The sequence below is a fragment of the Ranitomeya imitator genome, chromosome 3 (assembly GCF_032444005.1).
Source record: "Ranitomeya imitator isolate aRanImi1 chromosome 3, aRanImi1.pri, whole genome shotgun sequence".
Classification (NCBI taxonomy): Eukaryota; Metazoa; Chordata; class Amphibia; order Anura; family Dendrobatidae; genus Ranitomeya; species Ranitomeya imitator.
In genome coordinates this window covers 715832059-715853173 of record NC_091284.1, presented here as the reverse complement: position 1 = coordinate 715853173, position 21115 = coordinate 715832059, and the positions used below count along the sequence as shown (strand labels likewise).

Sequence of the window (21115 nt, the reverse complement as noted above, 5' to 3'; positions counted from 1 at the left end):
GGGTGATTCACTATCTACTTTACCCTGAAAAATTGCTGTAACTTCTGAAAGATGCTACCTATCTTACTGACATTTGGACTGTACATACCTTGGTTCATGAAAAACTGATGATTTAAAGCAGGTGTTGAAAATGTCTTCTGTTTCATCCAAGCTAGCTGCACGTGCCGGCCAATATTGTTGATTGTATTCTGCAGGAGGTCTCAGATAACCTGTAATGTTTGTGACTTGTTACTGTACTACACCTGACTTTTCAAATGACCCCAAAGGAAAAAAATCTGGTGGTATTAAATCAGGCGACCTTGGTCCCTTGGAGATTACTCTGTCATATGATAACGCTTCAATACTCTGTTTGGATGGTTGATTTTACAGCTGCAACCTACTTAGGGACCTCTTTAAAGATTCAGTTTTCCAATAAGTTTTCACATTGAAAACATGCTCCTCCAAACTGTGTCTGTGTATTGTTAACAAATGAAGAAGGAATTTGGCAAGAGTGAAATGCAAACACCACACATAAACTACCGACGCGCAGAAAGGCATGCAGCAAGTCTATCTTGTAGTGGAGATGACCGACTGGGTGACAACTCGGCAAGACAACTTGGAGCGAGGATGTTTTTCTTCGCTGTCGCTGAGGTGCATTGTATTATCACTTCTTATGAGCTAAGGTATGTACAGTCCAAATTTCTATACGGTTGAACGCCTCTTTTAGAATTTAAAGTAATTTTTCCAGTAGCGAGTGAATCAACCTATGTAATGCCTTAGTTACAATACGAACAAGAAATAAAAGTCAGTATATCAATCATAGCAAATTTGTGAGATTGTAATACTTACTGTAACAACACCAAGGATATAAAAAAAAACATTCCATCTAAGGCAGAGATATTATTTTCACAAGGGATTCAAAAAGATTGTCATGTTTAAAATATGTAATGTACCGTAATACAAATTCAATAGCTACAGTATGTCATGGCCATTTAGTCAATGTCTATGTGTTTCCTTCACTAAAAATGTATCACTAAACACCTACTGTTTGGGCATGGGCTCCAAACACGGACTTCACCAGGAAATCCGTGTTACTGTTCTGGTTCAGCCCCTTGATCGACACCTCTCATCGGCGGTAAAATCATGCATGAGCCCGCAGCTGTGATCAGAGATAAAAAGTTTACCTCTGGTCACTGGTGTCACCTGATGGGACTGCTGCTTCTATCAGCCTACATCTGCTGCCGCTAATAACAGTGAGAGCAGGCGGTGGCTGATAGGAGTATTCATTAGCAGCTGCCTGCACTCTAGATAAATAATTTTTTAAAAAGTCATCATGGTTCCCATGTATTTTTGATAACCAGCCAGGCAAAACTGACAGCTGCAGCTAGGTTGGTTATCAAGAAAAGAGGTTCCCCTCATTGTTTTTTTTTTTTAATGATTTAAATAAATTTAAAAAAACGCTTGGCGTCCCCCAATTTTGGGACAGCCAGCCAAAGTAAAGCAGATGACTGGGGCCTGGTATTCTCATGCTGGTAAGGTGCCAAGGATATTGCCTCCCCAGCCTAAAAATAGGAGCCCGCAGATGCCCGCAAAAAGCGCATCTATTAGATGCACCAATTCTAGCGCTTTGCCCGCCTCTTCCCACTTTTCCTGCGGCGGTGGCAAGTAGGGTTCATATTTGTAGGGTTGATGTCTTTGAATTGCCCAGTGACATCAAGCCCACGGCTTAGTAATGGAGAAGTGTCTCCAAGATGCCTATCCGTTACTAATCCTATGGCTATATTGTAAATAACCACACAGCAAGAATAAAGTATTTTATTTGAAATAAAAAAAACACACTTTTACTTTTTTATTTAAAAATAACAAGCACAGTTATACTCACCTAACACCCATTCCATTGAAACCCTGGTCTCCTGTAATAAAAAAACAACCATATCCCTCACCTGTCCGTCGTTCTGTCCCATGTCGTAATCCATATCTGGAGATAAACAGTTTTCAACCTTGATGGTGCCAAGATGCAACCGTCCAGGCTGAGAACAACTGAGGAATGAGCTTTGAGCGCAGCGTCATTGACAAACGGTGACGTAATCGAGGTTAACGCCAGTCGCTGAGTCTGCGTTCCCACCCGGGTGCCTGAACAATGGTGACCTCCATTGAGATCACTGCTATGATAATGAGAAAAACTCTCACGGTGCAGAGGTGAATTCACCACAGTTCATTGGGAGAAATTTCTCATTTCTCCCGGAGAACTCTCTGAGCTCAGGGTTACAAGAGCATGGAGCGAGGTCACACCCACTGGACGGGAGTATGTATAAGGGCTCATATTCATCTGCGTTTAGAAAAACAGTTTGATGTTGGTTCCAAAAAGTCGGATATGTGTCATGCGAGTATAATCCGATTTTTCTCACCTAGCATCCGTATGACATGTGTATGAAATCCGTATGCAATGCATTTTTAACGTCAATTTTTACATACAGGAATTCTCTGTGTCATTTCAAGCTAGTTTAGTAACTAATGAAACAATCATAGATACAAATATAGATAGATGTGATTGAGATATATGATCAGTTCAGTGCAGCTTACTGTACATGTATTTAGCTCATAATTAAATACTCTAAAAAAATTTAAAATGGCATGTGGTTCCATGAATGTATAACCAGCTGAGGGAAAGCAGACAGCTGGGGGCTGATGTTTATAGTCTGGGAAGGGGGTAGTAAGAATGACACTTCCCAGGCTATTAATATCACAGCTGTCTACTTAGCCTTTACTGGTTTAAAATGGGGAACGTCCCCAAACAAATAACATGGAGTCCTCTCTATAATTAATTACCAGCAAAGGCTAGGAAGACAGCTGTGGGCTGATATGAATAGGCTAGGAAGGGGCCATGGATATTGGCACCCTCCCAGACTAAGATCATCAGCCCTCAGCCTCCCCAGAAATGGCGCATCCGTAAGATGTGCCAAATTTGTCTCTTAGCCTCGCTTTTCCCACTTGTCCTGGTGTGGTGGCAAGTGAGGTAATAAGGTTGGAGTTGATGTCAGCTGTTTTATGGTAGCTGACATCAAGCACAAGGGTTAGTAATGGAGAAACGTCTATAAGATACCCCCATTACTAACCCCATAGTCATATTGTAAAAAAATACAAAGCCAGAACAAAGTCCTTTAATTGAAAGAAAGACACAGACTCCTTTATTTTAAATTAATACTCGTAGTCTCTCTTTTTCTCATTTATTATTGTAAAATTAAAAATAATAAACCACTATATTCCTCCCCTGTCTGACCAAGAATCCCTATGTGATGCTGTCCCACGAAGAACTCCAGCTTTGCTACATCATGGTGGTTCATTGTGTGGTGGCATCATGCCACCACATCAGCAAACCACCAAGAACACACTGACTTTTTTAATTGAAACTGAGTACCGTATATACTCGAGTATAAGCTGAGATTTTCAGCCCAAATTTTTGGGCTGAAAGTGCCCCTCTTGGCTTATACTCGAGTCAAGGTGGGTGGCAGGGTCGGCGGGTGAGGGCGCTGAGGCATACTTACCTGCTTCCAGTGATCCTGGCGCTCCCCGCCTGTCACACGGTCTTCGGTGCTGCAGTTCTTCCACTGTTCAGCGGTCACGTGGGACCGCTCATTAGAGAAATGAATAAGCGGCTCCACCTCCCATAGGGGTGGAGCCGCCTATTCATTTCTCTAATCAGCGGTGCCGGTGACCGCTGATAGAGGAAGAAGCTGCGGCACTGAAGACCAGCTGTGCGGGAGAAGGAGCCGGACGCCGGGAGCAGGTAAGTATCGCATATTTACCTGTCCCCGTTCCAGCCGCCGGGCGCCGCTCCATCTTCCCGACGCCGCTCCATCTTCCCGGCGTCGCTCCACTCTGACTGTTCAGGTCAGAGGGCGCGATGACGCATATAGTGTGCACGGCGCCCTCTGCCTGATCAGTCAGTGCGCAGAGACGCCGGGACCGGACGCTGGGAGCTGCAAGCAAGACAGGTGAGTATGGCATTTTTTTTTTATTGCAGCGGCAGCAGCGGCACAGATTTATGTGGAGCATCTATGGGGAAATATGAACGGTGCAGAGCACTATATGGCACAGCTATGGGGCAGTATGAATGCTGCAGAGCACTATATGGCACAGCTATGGGGCAGTATGAACGGTGCAGAGCACTATATGGCACAGCTATGGGGCAGTATGAATGGTGCAGAGCACATAGGGCACAGCTATGGGGCAGTATGAACGGTGCAGAGCACTATATGGTACAGCTATGGGGCAGTATGAACGGTGCAGAGCACTATATGGTACAGCTATGGGGCAGTATGAACGGTGCAGAGCACTATATGACACAGCTATGGGGCAGTATGAACGGTGCAGAGCACTATATGGCACAGCTATGGGGCAGTATGAACGGTGCAGAGCATATAGGGCACAGCTATGGGGCAGTATGAACGGTGCAGAGCACTATATGGTACAGCTATGGGGCAGTATGAACGGTGCAGAGCACTATATGGCACAGCTATGGGGCAGTATGAACGGTGCAGAGCACTATATGGTACAGCTAAGGGGCAGTATGAACGGTGCAGAGCACTATATGGCACAGCTATGGGGCAGTATGAACGGTGCAGAGCACTATATGGTACAGCTATGGGGCAGTATGAACGGTGCAGAGCATTATATGGTACAGCTATGGGGCAGTATGAACGGTGCAGAGCACTATATGGCACAGCTATGGGGCAATATGAACGGTGCAGAGCACTATATGGCACAGCTATGGGGCAGTATGAACGGTGCAGAGCACTATATGGGGCACAGCTATGGGGCAGTATGAACGGTGCAGAGCATTATATGGTACAGCTATGGGGCAGTATGAACGGTGCAAAGCACTATATGGCACAGCTATGGGGAAATATGAACGGTGCAGAGCACTATATGGCACAGCTATGGGGCAATAATGAACGGTGCAGAGCACTATATGACACAGCTATGGGGAAATAATGAACGGTGCAGAGCACTATATGGCACAGCTATGGGGAAATAATGATCTATTTTTATTTTTGAAATTCACCGGTAAATGCTGCATTTCCACCATAGGCTTATACTCAAGTCAATAAGTTTTCCCAGTTTTTTGTGGCAAAATTAGGGGGGTCGGCTTATACTCGGGTCGGCTTATACTCGAGTATATACGGTACCTCTTTGTATTGGTGCTTTTCTACTGATTTAGGAACAGTTTTTTTTCTCTTCTGTGCTCATCTGTCACAAATTTAGACCCCTACCTCCTGTAATAATAGTACAAATTTTTTCTTCAACCAACTGGGCCTATAAGATGAAAACTTGGAGATGAGAGTGGATGTAAATCCGCGCTGCCGAGGATCCAATATACAATTAGAGACCAGATGCAATATGGATGCGGTTTGAGGTAATCATACCTCTTCCTCAGGGCAAATCTTTATTATGGTTTGTTGTGATGGAGAGGTATGATTTCCTCAAAACACGTTGACAAAAAAATGCATTGATACTGCAACTGGTCTCTTATCACATATTGGATCCTTGAGAGCGTGGGTGTACAAGATAAAAAAGCTTTTCGAGAATCAGCGGAGCAGCACCAGTTGTGGGAGGTACTCAGTATAGCACATTTCTATATAACCTATTAGTGAAAATGAATGTACCTGCCATGGTGAAAAGTTACTTTGAAAGGGCTGTCTTCTGCTTGGTGCACCTATGTACATTACTTAGAGGAAATGAGTCATTAGATAGCAGCCATGCTAAGTGGATTCTTGTCTCGCCAATTATAGTTGATTACCGAGGGTCCAGGATTTGGCAGTGAGCCGGCTACTTATCAGAGGTATACAGAGAGATGAGTTTGAGTTTATGTGCCATCATTATATCACAGAGAGGTCTGTGAATTTATGGAGGATAGGGGGTAGATTACATTATCACCATGCACATTCAGCTCAATAGGTGCCCTTTATAACACCAAGTAATTTTGCCGTCCCTTCGGTGATACATGCCCATTGGCATCTCAGCAACATGCTGCTGTTTTAATTAAAATGCTGATGAGTCAATGAGTCGCTGAGTATCACCTCCCCAAAGACTGTTATTTAGGAAGGCAGAAGTCAGTCTCAGCTCATAAAAGTGCCATGACTTACGGTAGTCATCAGGGCTGTAGCGGTGAAATTCTATTTTATTGCATATTGTCTGGTAATTTAGGATTAGCAGTATGAAGCCTTATGGGTTAACTCAGTGGTACTGTATTTAGATAATGTAAAGTTTATACGTACATATAGTACTTCTCAGTGGTGTATGGGAAAAAGAAGGGATGGCTCATTCACATGTAATTCTTGGTGGTCTATCAAAAATGTAGGGGTCAATCATATATAATTCTTAGTGGTGTATCAAAAATGTAGGGATCAATCATATGTAATTCTTAGTAGTATATAGAAAATGTAGGGATCATGCATGTGTAATTCTTAGCGGTGTATCGAAAATGTAGGGATCAATCATATATAATTCTTAGTAGTATATAGAAAATGTAGGGATCAATCATATGTAATTCTTAGTAGTATATAGAAAATGTAGGAATCGATCATATGTAATTCTTAGTAGTATATAGAAAATATAGGGATCATGCATATGTAATTCTTAGTGGTGTATTGAAAATGTAGGGATCAATCATGTGTATTCTTAGATGTATATAGAAAATATAGGGATCACTCAAATGATGCTCTCAATGGTTGATTATAAGAGAAAATGTAGTGATCACCGGCATATTACTCTCTGCGATATCTATAAAATGTAAGGATTGCATACATTGAAAGCTCAGCGGAATACTAAAATCGTAGAGATCATTTTATTTGTAACTCTCAATGGTACATGGAAAAGATCTGAAGTGTTTGAGATAAATGTTATATTAATTTCTATATTAAACCTAAGTCATTAATAAATACTGTTCGGATCAAGCCACTTTCTACTTGTTTGTGCTTTGTTACCACAGATTCCTGTTGCGTTTCTTATGAGTTTTCTGGATTCCTTGGAAAGCGGCTATGGGAAGTATAAGAATCCTTATCATAACCAGATTCATGCAGCGGATGTGACACAAACTGTCCACTGTTTTCTGTTAAGAACAGGCATGGTGGTAAGTGCTCATCTCTTTGTGCAAAATATATGTATTTTTTTGATATGTCATTAGCATATTCTGTGGTGTTGTACAGAAGGTCATTATATACCAAATGTGCTGACCATAGAATACATCACCAAGTATGAACATAATAAAATCTACCTTTATTGTAACATGATTTAAGATTATCATGGAAGCATGACTGTATGTCCCCCAATACAAATTATAAAACAAGAAAAGGAGGATAAGGGTTGTTAACAATTGATACTGTGATGTGATGGCCACTGCTTTTTTTATTGATGGGCTATATATACTCAGGATAGGCCATCAATATCTATATTACCTCCTCCACCTATTATCTGTTACCGGTGCCAAACGGAAGTTCTAGGATGCTGCTGGAACACAACAGCTCATCATTTCTATGAAGACTGCAGCATCGGGTGGATCTGTAGTACCTGGCGCAGCCACTAGACCTTCCGTCCGCGGCTGGCGCCCGTAATGGGTGAGTTGTAGCCAACCTCTTTAATTAGTATATTGTCAGGGAAAACTGTTGTGAGTTCTGTTTTTGGGCTCCCTCTGGTGGTTACTGATGGTACTGGGTGACTTGTCTTTCCTGGGTCTCTGGGTTCCACCTGTTCCATCAGGATATGGGAGTTTCCTATTTAACCTGGCTTTGCTGGCATTTCCTCGCCGGTTATCAATGTATCCAGTGTGTCTTGTTACCTCTGCTCCCTGCTCCTAGAACCTTCTGGTCAAGCTAAGTTTGGATTTTCCTGTTTTGGTGTTTTGCTTTATTTGGTTTTTAGTCCAGCCTGCAAATATGTGATTCTTGCTGCTGGTTGCTCTAGTGGGCTGAAATTGCTCCTCATGTACCATGAGTTGGCACATGAGTTCAAGTAATTTCAGGATGGTTTTTTGAAGGGTTTTTCGCTGACCGCGCAGTTCACTTTTGTATCCGCTGCTATCTAGCTTTAGCGGGCCTCATTTTGCTGAAACTGTTTTCATACTGCGTATGTGCTTTCCTCTCATTTCACCGTCATTATATGTGGGGGGCTGCTATTTCTGTGGGGTATTTCTCTGGAGGCAAGAGAGGTCTGTGTTTCTTCTAATAGGGTAAGTTAGATCTTCGGCTGGAGCGAGACGTCTAGGATCATCGTAGGCACGTTCCCCGGCTACTTTTATTTGTGTGTTAGGTTCAGGGTCGCGGTCAGCTCAGGTTCCATCGCCCTAGAGCTTGTTTGTATCTGTGCTTGTCCTTTAGTGATCCCCTGCCATTGGGATCATGACAGTATAACCGGCCCACAAAGTGTTAATTGTATTGGCTGAAGTAGGAGGATAAGTAGTCTGAGGAAGTTTTTTTTTTTTTTTTTTTTTTTCTCTTTCCCTCAGAGTTTGCTGCCTAGCCTTATTGCAGCCTGGCTACTTCCTCCTCCTCTTAATCTTTGTATGGCTCTGATCCCAGCTGTTTATCATGGACGTCCAGAGTTTGGCTTCCAGCCTGAATAATCTTGCCGCTAAGGTTCAAAATATACAGGATTTTGTTGTACATGCTCCTATGTCTGAACCTAGAATTCCTGTCCCAGAGTTTTTTTCTGGAGATAGATCTCGTTTTCTGAATTTTAGGAACAATTGCAAGTTGTTTCTTTCTTTGAAATCTCGCTCCTCTGGAGACCCTGCTCAGCAAGTCAAGATTATTATATCTTGCCTGCGGGGTGACCCTCAGGATTGGGCATTTGCATTGGCACCAGGGGACCCTGCGTTGCTTAATGCGGATGCGTTTTTTCTGGCATTGGGTTTGCTCTATGAGGAACCTAACCAAGAGATTCAGGCTGAAAAAGCTTTGTTGGCCCTCTCTCAGGGGCAAGATGAAGCAGAAATTTATTGTCAAAAATTTCGGAAGTGGTCGGTGCTTACTCAGTGGAATGAGTGCGCCCTGGCTGCAAAGTTCAGAGATGGCCTTTCTGAGGCCATTAAAGATGTTATGGTGGGGTTCCCTGCGCCTACTGGTCTGAATGAGTCTATGACTATGGCTATTTAGATTGATCGGCGTTTACGGGAGCGCAAACCTGTGCATCATTTGGCGGTGTCGTCTGAACCGTCACCTGAGATAATGCAATGTGATAGAATTCAGTCCAGAAGTGAACGGCAAAATTATAGGCGAAAAAAAAGGTTGTGCTTTTATTGTGGTGATTCAGCTCATGTTATATCAGCATGCTCTAAACGCACAAAAAAGGTTGATAAGTCTGTTGCCATTAGTACTTTACAGTCTAAGTTCATTCTGTCTGTGACTCTGATTTGTTCATTATCATCCATTTCCGTCGATGCCTATGTGGATTCAGGCGCTGCCCTGAGTCTTATGGATTGGTCATTTGCCAATCGCTGTGGGTTTAGTCTGGAGCCTCTGGAAGTCCCTATTCCTTTGAAGGGAATTGGCTCTACACCTTTGGCTATGAATAAACCTCAGTACTGGACACAAGTGACCATGCGTATGACTCCTGTTCATCAGGAGGTGATTCGCTTCCTGGTACTGTATAATTTGCATGATGTCCTAGTGCTTGGTCTGCCATGGTTACAAACTCATAATCCAGTCCTTGACTGGAAATTAATGTCTGTGTTAAGCTGGGGTTGTCAGGGGGTTCATGATGATGCATCTCCGATTTCTATCGCTTCATCTACTCCTTCTGAGATTCCTGTGTTTTTGTCTGACTATCGGGAGGTTTTTGAGGAGCCTAAGCTCAGTTCGCTTCCTCCTCACAGGGATTGCGATTGTGCTATAAATTTAATTCCAGGCAGTAAATTTCCTAAAGGTCGTTTGTTCAATCTGTCAGTGCCAGAGCATACTGCTATGCGGGATTATGTTAAGGAGTCCTTGGAAAAGGGACATATCCGTCCATCTTTGTCCCCTTTGGGAGCAGGTTTTTTTTTCGTGGCCAAGAAAGATGGTTCCTTGAGGCCTTGTATAGATTATCGTCTTTTGAATAAGATTACCATAAAATATCAGTATCCTTTGCCATTGTTGACTGATTTGTTTCCTCGCATTAAGGGGGCTAAATGGTTCACTAAGATTGATCTTCGGGGTGCGTATAATCTTATACGAATAAAGCAAGGTGATGAGTGGAAAACCGCATTTAATACGCCTGAGGGCAATTTTGAGTATTTGGTAATGCCTTTTGGACTTTCTAATGCTCCTTCAGTCTTCCAGTCCTTTATGCACGATATTTTCCGTGAATATCTGGATAAATTTATGATTGTGTATTTGGATGATATTTTGTTTTTTTCTGATGACTGGGAGTCTCATGTTCAGCAGGTCAGGAAGGTGTTTCAGGTCCTGCGGGCCAATTCCTTGTTTGTAAAAGGCTCAAAGTGTCTCTTTGGAGTCCAGAAGATTTCTTTCTTGGGGTATATTTTTTCCCCTTCTACTATTGAGATGGATCCCGTCAAGGTTCAGGCTATTTGTGACTGGACGCAGCCTACATCTCTTAAGAGTCTACAGAAGTTCTTGGGCTTTGCTAATTTCTATCGTCGTTTTATAACTAATTTTTCTAGTGTTGTTAAGCCTTTGACGGATTTGACTAAGAAGGGTGCTGATGTTGCTAATTGGTCTCCTGCGGCTGTGGAGGCCTTTCAGGAACTTAAGCGCCGGTTTTCTTCTGCTCCTGTGTTGCGTCAGCCAGATGTTTCGCTCCCTTTTCAGGTTGAGGTTGATGCTTCCGAGATTGGAGCGGGGGCGGTTTTGTCACAGAGAAGCTCCGATGGCTCAGTGATGAAGCCATGCGCGTTTTTTTCTAGAAAGTTTTCGCCGGCTGAGCGGAATTATGATGTTGGTAATCGGGAACTTTTGGCCATGAAGTGGGCATTTGAGGAGTGGCGTCATTGGCTAGAGGGTGCTAGACATCGTGTGGTGGTCTTGACTGATCACAAAAATTTGATTTACCTTGAGTCTGCCAGGCGTCTGAATCCTAGACAGGCTCGTTGGTCACTGTTTTTCTCTCGTTTCAATTTTGTGGTTTCATACCTGCCAGGTTCAAAGAATGTGAAGGCGGATGCTCTTTCTAGGAGTTTTGTGCCTGACTCCCTTGGAAATTCTGAGCCCTCTGGTATCCTTAGGGATGGGGTGATTTTGTCTGCTGTCTCCCCAGACTTGCGACGTGCTTTGCAGGAGTTTCAGGCGGGTAAACCTGATCGTTGTCCGCCTGAGAGACTGTTTGTTCCGGATAATTGGACCAGTAGAGTCATCTCCGAGGTCCATTCTTCTGCGTTGGCAGGTCATCCTGGAATATTTGGTACTAGAGACTTGGTGGCCAGGTCTTTTTGGTGGCCTTCCTTGTCGAGGGATGTGCGTTCTTTTGTGCAGTCTTGTGGGGTTTGTGCTCGGGCTAAGCCTTGCTGTTCTCGGGCCAGTGGATTGTTGTCACCTTTGCCTATCCCGAAGAGGCCTTGGACGCACATTTCCATGGACTTTATTTCGGATCTCCCTGCCTCTCAAAAAATGTCCGTCATCTGGGTTGTGTGTGATCGCTTTTCTAAAATGGTTCATCTGGTACCCTTGCCTAAGTTACCTTCCTCCTCTGAGTTGGTCCCTCTGTTTTTTCAGAATGTGGTCCGTTTGCATGGGATTCCTGAGAACATCGTTTCTGACAGGGGATCCCAGTTTGTGTCTAGATTTTGGCGGACGTTCTGTGCTAAGATGGGCATTGATTTGTCCTTTTCGTCTGCATTCCATCCTCAGACGAATGGCCAGACTAAACGAACTAATCAGACCTTGGAAACTTATTTAAGGTGTTTTGTTTCTGCTGATCAGGATGACTGGGTTACCTTTTTGCCGCTGGCCGAGTTTGCCCTTAATAATCGGGCTAGTTCTGCTACCTTGGTTTCTCCTTTCTTTTGTAATTCGGGGTTTCATCCTCGTTTTTCCTCTGGTCAGGTGGAACCTTCTGATTGTCCTGGAGTGGACATGGTGGTGGATAGGTTGCATCGGATTTGGAGTCATGTGGTGGACAATTTGAAGTTGTCCCAGGAGAAGGCTCAGCAGTTTGCTAATCGCCGTCGCCGCGTGGGTCCTCGACTTCTTGTTGGGGACTTGGTGTGGTTGTCTTCTCGTTTTGTTCCTATGAAGGTCTCTTCTCCTAAGTTCAAGCCTCGGTTCATCGGTCCCTATAGGATCTTGGAAATTCTTAACCCTGTGTCGTTTCGTTTGGATCTCCCGGCATCGTTTGCTATTCATAATGTGTTCCATCGGTCGTTGTTGCGGAGGTATGAGGTACCTGTTGTTCCTTCGCTTGAGCCTCCTGCTCCAGTGCTGGTGGAGGGAGAATTGGAGTATGTTGTGGAGAAGATCTTGGATTCTCGTGTTTCCAGACGGAAACTCCAGTATTTGGTCAAGTGTAAGGGTTATGGTCAGGAGGATAATTCTTGGGTGGTTGCCTCGGATGTTCATGCTGATGATTTGGTTCGCGCTTTTCATAGGGCTCATCCTGGTCGCCCTGGTCGTTCTCGTGAGGGTTCGGTGACCCCTCCTCAAGGGGGGGGTACTGTTGTGAGTTCTGTTTTTGGGCTCCCTCTGGTGGTTACTGATGGTACTGGGTGACTTGTCTTTCCTGGGTCTCTGGGTTCCACCTGTTCCATCAGGATATGGGAGTTTCCTATTTAACCTGGCTTTGCTGGCATTTCCTCGCCGGTTATCAATGTATCCAGTGTGTCTTGTTACCTCTGCTCCCTGCTCCTAGAACCTTCTGGTCAAGCTAAGTTTGGATTTTCCTGTTTTGGTGTTTTGCTTTATTTGGTTTTTAGTCCAGCCTGCAGATATGTGATTCTTGCTGCTGGTTGCTCTAGTGGGCTGAAATTGCTCCTCATGTACCATGAGTTGGCACATGAGTTCAAGTAATTTCAGGATGGTTTTTTGAAGGGTTTTTCGCTGACCGCGCAGTTCACTTTTGTATCCTCTGCTATCTAGCTTTAGCGGGCCTCATTTTGCTGAAACTGTTTTCATACTGCGTATGTGCTTTCCTCTCATTTCACCGTCATTATATGTGGGGGGCTGCTATTTCTGTGGGGTATTTCTCTGGAGGCAAGAGAGGTCTGTGTTTCTTCTAATAGGGGAAGTTAGATCTTCGGCTGGAGCGAGATGTCTAGGATCATCGTAGATCATTGTGTGTTAGGTTCAGGGTCGCGGTCAGCTCAGGTTCCATCGCCCTAGAGCTTGTTTGTATCTGTGCTTGTCCTTTAGTGATCCCCTGCCATTGGGATCATGACAGAAAACACAATCTCCCATTTTACTTTAGGGGTCTACATTAAATTATCTCTATCAAAATGGCATTCAATGATTATTAGTATGACAATAGGTCCTAGCTTTTACATGATGCCATGATTGCCATTTCGTAACCTTCATCAGGAGTTACAGAAGATTTCCTAGGCAAGGAGCACAGTGCTTACAGGCTCTTTGCTATAAAGCCTTTATCGCTGAGCATCTTTGATGCTGCAGAGTCAAAGCTGCCTCATATAGCAGTATCGGGACGTGCAGGGCTTGGTACAGTGTTTGAACCATGGTCTGAACTGTAAATTATTCAGGAGCACACCGCCACTGGCAAACAGAAAGCCGACAGACTGGGGAGTGGTGCACTCTTGAAGATTGATAATGATGAAAATAGCCTTTTAATAAATATTAACTAGACCTTTTTCATACATCAACAATACAAGTGATGAGATTATTTGTAAAGTATCTCAACCGAAAAGAATGCCTCTTTGCCACTTATCAGTCATCCTTTCTCACCTTTCTCATAGACCACCAAGAATTACATGTGAATGAGCCATCCCTTCTTTTTGATCATTTACCCATAAAAGCTGTGCATATCTGTCTGTAGTTACATGTTCATTGAGAGATAACATAATGCCTGCTGCCTATAATAGTCTATGGAATAATTAGGAGGAGAAGCTGGCGAAAGAAAAATGTAGAGCAGACAAAAAGAAGTTGCTGCAACGTCTGGTGTCCAGAGATTAGAAGGTGGAAATTGCTAAATAATATGGGATAACTGCAACAAAAGCTTCCAAAGACCCTAAGTGATGCACAATATACATTTGTATAGAAAGTAAACCTAAATAATTGAGACTTTAAGGCAGAGTTTAAGGGGAATAAAAAGCAGCACTCACCGCTGTCATTTTTGTAAAAAATCAATATTCTCGGTCATCGGATGCGGTAGAGAGTCACAGATTAAAAACAAGTTTGCAACTGTAAACTGAGTACCGCAGTATCTGAGCATGGTCTCATGAATATGTGTGAATATATTGATTTGTTAGTCGATTCCCCTGTGGATTTAATGGTGTGAAATCCAGTGCCGGCATTTTTCTTAATACCACTTTTCGAAAACCTACGTACTATTGAAAGCTAATTTAACATTAATTGTCTGGATTCATGAAACATACCATTCTTTTTTGTTACTTTCTTATTTTTATTGTAGGCCTCACTTACAGTGGGGAAAAAGGTATTTAGACAGCCACCAATTATGCAAGTTCTCCCACTTACAAAGATGAGAGAGGCCAGTAATTGACATCATATGTAGACCACAACTATGAAAGTCAAAATGAGAAAACAAATCCAGAAAATCACCTTGTCTGATTTGGCAAGATTTATTTTGCAAATTATGGTGGAAAATAAGTATTTGGTCACCTAAAAACATGCAAGATTTCTGGCTTTCACAGACCTGTAACTTCTTCTTTAAGAGGCTCCTCTGTCCTCCACTCATTACCTGTAGTAATGGCACCTGTTTGAACCTGTTATCAGTATAAAAGACACCTGTCCGCAATGTCAAACATTCACACTCCAAACTCCATTATGGTGAAGACCAAAGAGCTGTCGAAGGACACCAAAAACAAAATTGTAGCCCTGCACCAGGCTGGGAAGGCTGAATCTGCAATAGGCAAGCATCTTGGTGTGATGAAATCAACTGTGGGAGCAATAATAGGAAAATGGAAGACAGACAAGACCGCTCATAATCTCCCCGAATCTGAGGCTCCACGCAAGATCTCACCCCATGTGGTCAAAATGATCACAAGAGCAGTGAGCAAAAATCTGTTATGGACCTGGCGGTTAGGAGCACCCGGAACGACCTGATGGTTAAACTCACACAGGACAAGCTCTGGAAAGTGGGAGCTCTGCTGACCGCAACCCCTAATCCTATCACACAACTAGAAATAGCCGTGGAGCGTATCTAACTCTGCCTAGACGCCTCTTCACAGCCTAAGAGCTAACTAGCCCTAGAGATAGAAAATAAAGCCTACCTTGCCTCAGAGAAATTCCCCAAAGGAAAAGGCAGCCCCCCTTACATATATTGACTGTGAGTTAAGATGAAAGTCACAAACACAGAAATGAAACAGGTTTCAGCAAAGGGAGGCCAGACTTACTAAACAGACAGAGGATAGGAAAGGTATCTTTGCGGTCAGCACAAAAAACTACAAAAAAACCACGCAGCGTGTGCAAAAAGACCTCCGCACCGACTCACGGTGCGAAGGTGCCACTCTGCATCCCAGAGCTTCCAGCTAGCAAGGCAAAATCATGATAGCTAGCTGGACAAGGAAACAATGAACAAATAATTAACTAGCAGGGACTTAGCTTCTGCTGGAGTAGACAGGTCACCAGAAAGATCCAAGAGCGAACTGAACCAGTACAAGAACATTGACAGCTGGCATGGAGTAACGATCTAAGTGGAGTTAAATAGAGCAGCCAGCCAAAGAATAAACTACGTCACCTGTGGAAGGAACCTCAGAAGCAGCAGCTCCACTCACAGCCACCAGAGGGAGTCCATGGACAAAACTCGCCGAAGTACCATTCATGACCACAGGAGGGAGTTCGATAACAGAATTCACAACAAAAATCCCAGAACCACATAGGGGGGCATAGTGAATGACCTACATAGGCTACAATCAGTAACATACTACGCCGCCAGGGACTCAGATCCTGCAGTGCCAGACATGTTCCCCTGCTTAAACCAGTACATGTCAGGGCCCGTCTGAAGTTTGCTAGAGAGCATTTGGATTATCCAGAAGAGTATTGGGAGAATGTCATATGGTCTGATGCAACCAAAGTAGTGTTGAAAAACATGGGTCAGTGGACTGCCCGAATAAAAATCTGATAATACACATCCGATTTATATGCTCGTCTGCACAAGCCCTTATTACCAGCCTCATAGGCTATAATGAGTACGTGAATGGGTGAATTGGGAAAATCTCATGGTCTAAACGCACCAAAGTTCTAGCTCAAATTGTGTAAGAAAACTGGTGAACAAGCCGACCCAATATGTTTTTTGTATATTTAATTTTTACGGCTGCTCATTTTTTTATATTGGGGTGACTCAACTTTTGCATGGGTGTTTTCTTGTGCCACATTATTGCTTGTGTTATATGCCAGTAGGTTTGTTAAATAGTCTAAAATTTTAACAGATTTTAGGTAAATGTTCGTTTCGGTAGATGATCAGATACAGGCCACGTTCACACTATCGGTATTTGTTGAGTTTGTTACCTCAGTATTTGTAAGCCAAAACCAGAAGTGGGTGGAAAATACAGAAGTGGTGACGCATTTCTGTTATACTTTTCTTCTGAGGATACATGTGTTAGGAGTCGAGTTCCCGCCTCAGCACAGGGGGAATCTCGGGCCATCTCCGCTGCGGTCTCCCATTCTTCTCCTGCCGCAATGGAGCCTGCTCAGCGGAGACGTCAGTTCCAGCGTCTCGCTCAGTCTGACTCTGTACAAAGTTACTGCTGCTTTTCCTGCTTCTGCCATTGAAGCCAGTACTGGGCAGTGGCGAGCAGACGCTTCTAGGACTAAGTCCTGCTTTTCTCGTTCTGAGCATGCCCAGAGTAAGATCTCTCAGTGGAGATTGAGGGTCACATGTTCAGATACTGCAGCTAAATCCACTGGTTCTCCAGGAAGGTCTTGTAGGTGCTCAGGCTCTGTAGCAGCCTCTCATTGGTCCTTCTAGGAAGGTCCTGTACTTGCTGCAACTTTTTAAGGCTCGCATGGCCGCACGGCCATGCGCTAGTATCTTTCTAAGTTATGTGCTTTGCGCCAGTGTGGTCATGTAAGATTGTGTTCAGGGACCTGGCTGAAATAAGCCCCTAGAATGCTGGCACCTCCGGCGAGGAGTTTTGTGTGCATGTATGACCACTGACTGCTCTCTGTTGGGCAGTTAGCCTGTGCCTCTGTGAAGTCTAACAGGGCGCAGTGCTTTGCTTTCACGGCTACTCTGTGAAATAACAGAGCTAGTTCATACCGCCATATAGTGCCCCCATTGCTAGCAGCAGGTTCTCCTGCACGGTGGACCCCGGGCTGCGAACGGATCAATTACAATAAAATTTCTATATTTATTCGGTACGTTCTGCTAGCCCTAACAGAATACTAGCGCCAGGGTCTGGCTAGTAAATGGTGTACATACAGCAGTCCTTGCGGTATATCCAGCAGCTGGAGGGTAGGTTGGCGGCTCTCGAGAGCACAACCTCAGCTCTGGATGTTACCGCAGTTGCTGTACAGGCTGCTAGCGTGGCTGCAGCAACCTTGTCCACTGCCACCCCTGTTCCGACATTATCTCGCCTCCCGCTGCCAGAAAAATTTTCTGGAGATAGTAAATCTTGTAGGGGTTTCGTGAGTCAGTGCTCTATTTAACTCGAGCTCCCGGCTGCACGTTTCCCACAGAGCGGGCAAAGGTGGGATTTATTGTGTCTCTCTTGTCGGACAGGGCGCTGGAATGGGCTACGCCACTGTGGGAGCGTGGCGATCATGTGGTGCAGAGTGCTCCCCTGTTCCTGAGCACTCTGAAACAGGTCTTTTAGGACCTCGAGTCACCCATGACACGGCTCTCCAAATGCTGGCATTGACTCAGGGTTTGTCCTTGGTTAGCCATTTTGCCGTCCACTTCCGTACCCTAGCATCTGAGCTGGAGTGGTCGGATAAAGCCCTTATTCCCATATTTTGGAGGGGGCTGGCTGATCACGTGAAGGACGATCTGGCCACTAGGGAGATTCCTGCCACACTGGTTAATAGCTGTCTCCACTCGTATTGACCTCCGTTTTAACGAGCGGAGGTTAGAGCGACCCCAGTGTAGGCAGAGGTTTCGGCTGGCTCCCACCTTCGCCAAACCTCTGGAATCGGTCCTGGTCCCTGAGTCACATGAGGCCATGGAAGAGTCACGAGCGGGATCTAAGTCCCGGACCGCTAGTGCACTCAAGGTCTGTCATGCCAGCAGTCAGGACATCTTGCCACATGTCCCCAGCAGTTGAGGAAACGTCAACGTCTAGTGGCAGTAGGTGGAGGTACACTGGACACGGCGACGTTTGCCTCCAAATTGTCCTTTAAGGGGACAATTACTATAGGCTCATCCTCCCACTCGCTAGAGCTCTGTGTGGATTCTGGGGTGGAGGGCAATTTTATGTCTTCTGCCTTCGCCCAACGTCACGCAATACCCCTGGTAATGCTAGCTCAACCAGTAACGGTACGAGTGGTGAATGGGTCGACACTGCCCTCACAGATAACACACCAGACCATCCCTTTTACTCTGTCCATGTCGCCTTCCCATCAGGAGATTATATCTCTGCTCGTCATTCCTGAGGGAATTGATGAGGTCCTGTTGGGGATACCCTGGCTACGGTACCACTCTCCTCATATCGAGTGGTCCTTAGGCAGAATTCTGGGATGGGGTGAATCTTGTGGGGGTAGGTGTCAGAGGGAGTGCGTTCAGGTTGCTACTACCGAGGTACCCGCAGATCTATCCTCTCTCCCCAGGCAATATTGGTCCTATGGGGATGTGTTCTCCAAAAAGGCGGCGGAGACCCTTCCGCCCCACCGCCCCTATGACTGTCCTATTGATCTCTTGCCTGGTGCTGAGCCTCCCCGGGGTCGAGTCTATCCGTTATCTCTTCTGGAGACGAAGCGAAATGTCTCCACTCGTATTCAAGAGAATCTGGCAAGAGGGTTCATCAGGAAGTCAGTGTCACCTGCTGGGGCTGGGTTCTTTTTTGTGCAGAAGAAGAATGGGGAACTACGTCCATGCATAGATTACAGGGGTCTTAACGCCATCACCGTTAAGTATCCTTATCCTTTGCCCCTGATATATGAGCTTTTTGATAGGCTTCGGGGAGCAAGGGTATTTACTAAATTAGATCTGCGGGGTGCTTACAACCTGATTCGCATCCGTGAGGGGGACGAATGGAAGACTGCTTTTAACACCAGGGATGGGCACTATGAATATCTGGTGATGCCCTTCGGGCTCTGTAATGCCCCAGCTGTTTTCCAAGACTTTGTGAACAACATCTTCTGGGATATGCTTTCCACCTCGGTTGTAGTCTATCTGGATGATATTCTCATCTAGTCTCCAGATATTGACTCCCACCGGAGAGATGTTTGCAAAGTCTTCGACCTCCTACGGGCAAACTCCCTCTATGCCAAGTTGGAGAAGTGTGTGTTCGAGCAGGAGTCCTTACCTTTCCTAAGCTATATCATCTCCGCCCAGGGATTGGCTATGGATCCTGCCAAACTACAGGCTGTGATGGACTGGCAGGAACCCCATACTCTTAAAGCGGTGCAGCGCTTTATGGGGTTCATTAATTACTATCGCCAGTTCATTCCACACTTCACAACTTTGGTAGCTCCCTTGGTTGCCCTCACCAAGAAGGGAGCAAATCCCAAATTGTGGTCTGAGGAGGTCTCCAAGGCCTTTAACTCCATTAAGTCACACTTCACTAGCGCTCCCATCCTACATCACCCCGATGTAGATAAGACATTTATAATGGAGGTGGATGCCTCATCTGTTGGTGCTGGAGCAGTCCTTTTCCAAAAGGATGCTCAAGGTCGGAAGCATCCTTGCTTCTTCTTCTCTAAGACCTTCTCACCAGCAGAGAGGAATTATTCCATCGGGGACAGGGAGTTGCTAGCCATGAAGTTGGCTTTCTTGGAGTGGAGACATCTCTTGGAGGGAGCTCGTTTTCCCTTCCAAGTCTTCACAGATCACAAGAATTTGGTATACCTGCAGACAGCCCAGCGGTTAAATTCTCTCCAGGTCAGATGGTCCTTGTTCTTCTCCTGCTTTCATTTCACCCTCCATTTTCTTTCTGGGGAGACGAACATTCGTGCCAACGCTCTCTCTCGCTCTGTTGTATCATCATCTGAGGAGGAAGAGGAGCCTCGGCTTATTGTCCCCACTGAGAGCCTGAGAACTATGGCCCTGGTTTCGCTAGCGTCTGTGCCTCTGGGCAAGGACTTTTGTACCATCCAGTTTGCGACCAGAGGTTCTCTCTTGGGCTCACTCGTCCAGGGTGGGTGGACATTTTGGTTCCAAAAGGATACTGGCGAGGACATACTGGTGGCCGCATATGGCTCGTGATGTCGCAGACTATGTTCAGGCGTGTGTCTCTTGCATCAAGAACAAGTCTCCTTGGCGACGGCCATCTGGATTGCTTTACCCCCTGCCGGTGGCGGACAGGCCCTGGGAGATGGTCGGGATGGACTTTGTGGTAGGCTTACCCAAGTCTTGTAGCTGCACCATTATCTGGGTGATCACCAACCATTTTTCACTTGGTGCCTCTTCCACGGCTACCTTCTGCACGGCCTCTGGCAGCGTTGTTCATCAAGCATATCTTTCGCCTACACGGTATACCGGACAAGATTGTCAGTGACCGGGGTCCCCAGTTTACATCTCGATTCTGGAGAGAGCTTTGTCGTCTACTCAGTATTGAGTTGAATCTCTCCACGGCTTATCATCCCGAGATGAATGGGTTGGTTGAGAGGGCCAATCAGACCCTCGTCACATATTTACGACATTTTGTTTCGTTCAGGCAGGATGACTGGGCATCCTTTTTACCATGGGCAGAGTTTGCGCTTAACAACGCTGTAGCCGACTCCACCAGTCAGACTTCTTTCCTCCTTAATTACGGCCAGCATCCGCGGTTTCCTGTGCCTATGCCCGTGTCTTCTGCTTACTCCAGGGTGGCAGACTGGGCAGTGGAGGCACGGGACATTTGGGACAGCACTCAGGATGCAAT

The 21115-nt window shown here is 45.2% G+C and overlaps 1 protein-coding gene across 7 annotated transcripts in view; it reads left to right on the top strand.

The window, feature by feature from the left end:
• The window catches only part of PDE1B (phosphodiesterase 1B), a 548753-nt gene that overhangs the window by 478165 nt on the left and 49473 nt on the right, over positions 1–21115 (top strand). For all 7 annotated transcript variants that reach the window (XM_069758705.1, XM_069758701.1, XM_069758702.1 and 4 more), the window contains one exon: positions 6971–7111. In XM_069758705.1, coding sequence (XP_069614806.1) covers positions 6971–7111 — 141 coding nt within the window. The remainder of the gene's footprint in view (positions 1–6970; positions 7112–21115) is intronic.